Source organism: Trypanosoma grayi, assembly GCF_000691245.1.
Source record: "Trypanosoma grayi strain ANR4 Tgr_2636_V1, whole genome shotgun sequence".
Taxonomy (NCBI): domain Eukaryota; phylum Euglenozoa; class Kinetoplastea; order Trypanosomatida; family Trypanosomatidae; genus Trypanosoma; species Trypanosoma grayi.
This window is the reverse complement of record NW_008828254.1, coordinates 1-428: the sequence shown is the minus strand read 5'-3', so window position 1 is coordinate 428 and position 428 is coordinate 1. Positions and strand designations below refer to the sequence as shown.

The following is a 428-nucleotide window of genomic DNA, read 5'->3' as shown; positions in this document are numbered from 1 at the left end:
CCTGCCGCTCTGTTTTGGACATCTTCTTGCGGCTCGGCCGGGCCCCACACAACAGCGCGTCACTGCTGCTGCTGCTGCTGCTGACCTTGGTGCCGTCGTCGTTGCACGTGGCGGTGTTGTTGTTTGCAGCAGAAGCCGTGGCGGAAAAGTACTGCCTCGTTGCCTCGCGCTTACGCATCAGTTTGGCGCGGTAGTGCATGTAGTCGCTGTTGTCGGGGAGCTCGGTGGCGTCCATCAGAGCACGCAGGTCCCGCGCCTGCCGCGTTGCCGCACACACCGCACGCGACGGCCGCGGGAACGGCGCGGGGCGTGTCTTCTCCATCACGATGAGGCGCCGCACCACCTTCAGCGAGACGCGCTGCGGCAAGTCGTGCAGCAGCCGCAGCGACGGGTGCGTTGGCAGCTCGTCGTTGGTGTAGTGCGCCGTG

General features: G+C 66.1%; 1 protein-coding gene across 1 annotated transcript; it reads right to left on the bottom strand.

Annotated features, from left to right (window-relative positions):
* DQ04_26361000 (methyltransferase) lies at nucleotides 1-428 on the bottom strand (the record flags this gene model as incomplete). The annotated part of the gene is made up of 1 exon (XM_009318326.1): nucleotides 1-428. A coding segment is annotated over one exon (428 nt), but the record flags the coding sequence as incomplete, so codon positions are not given.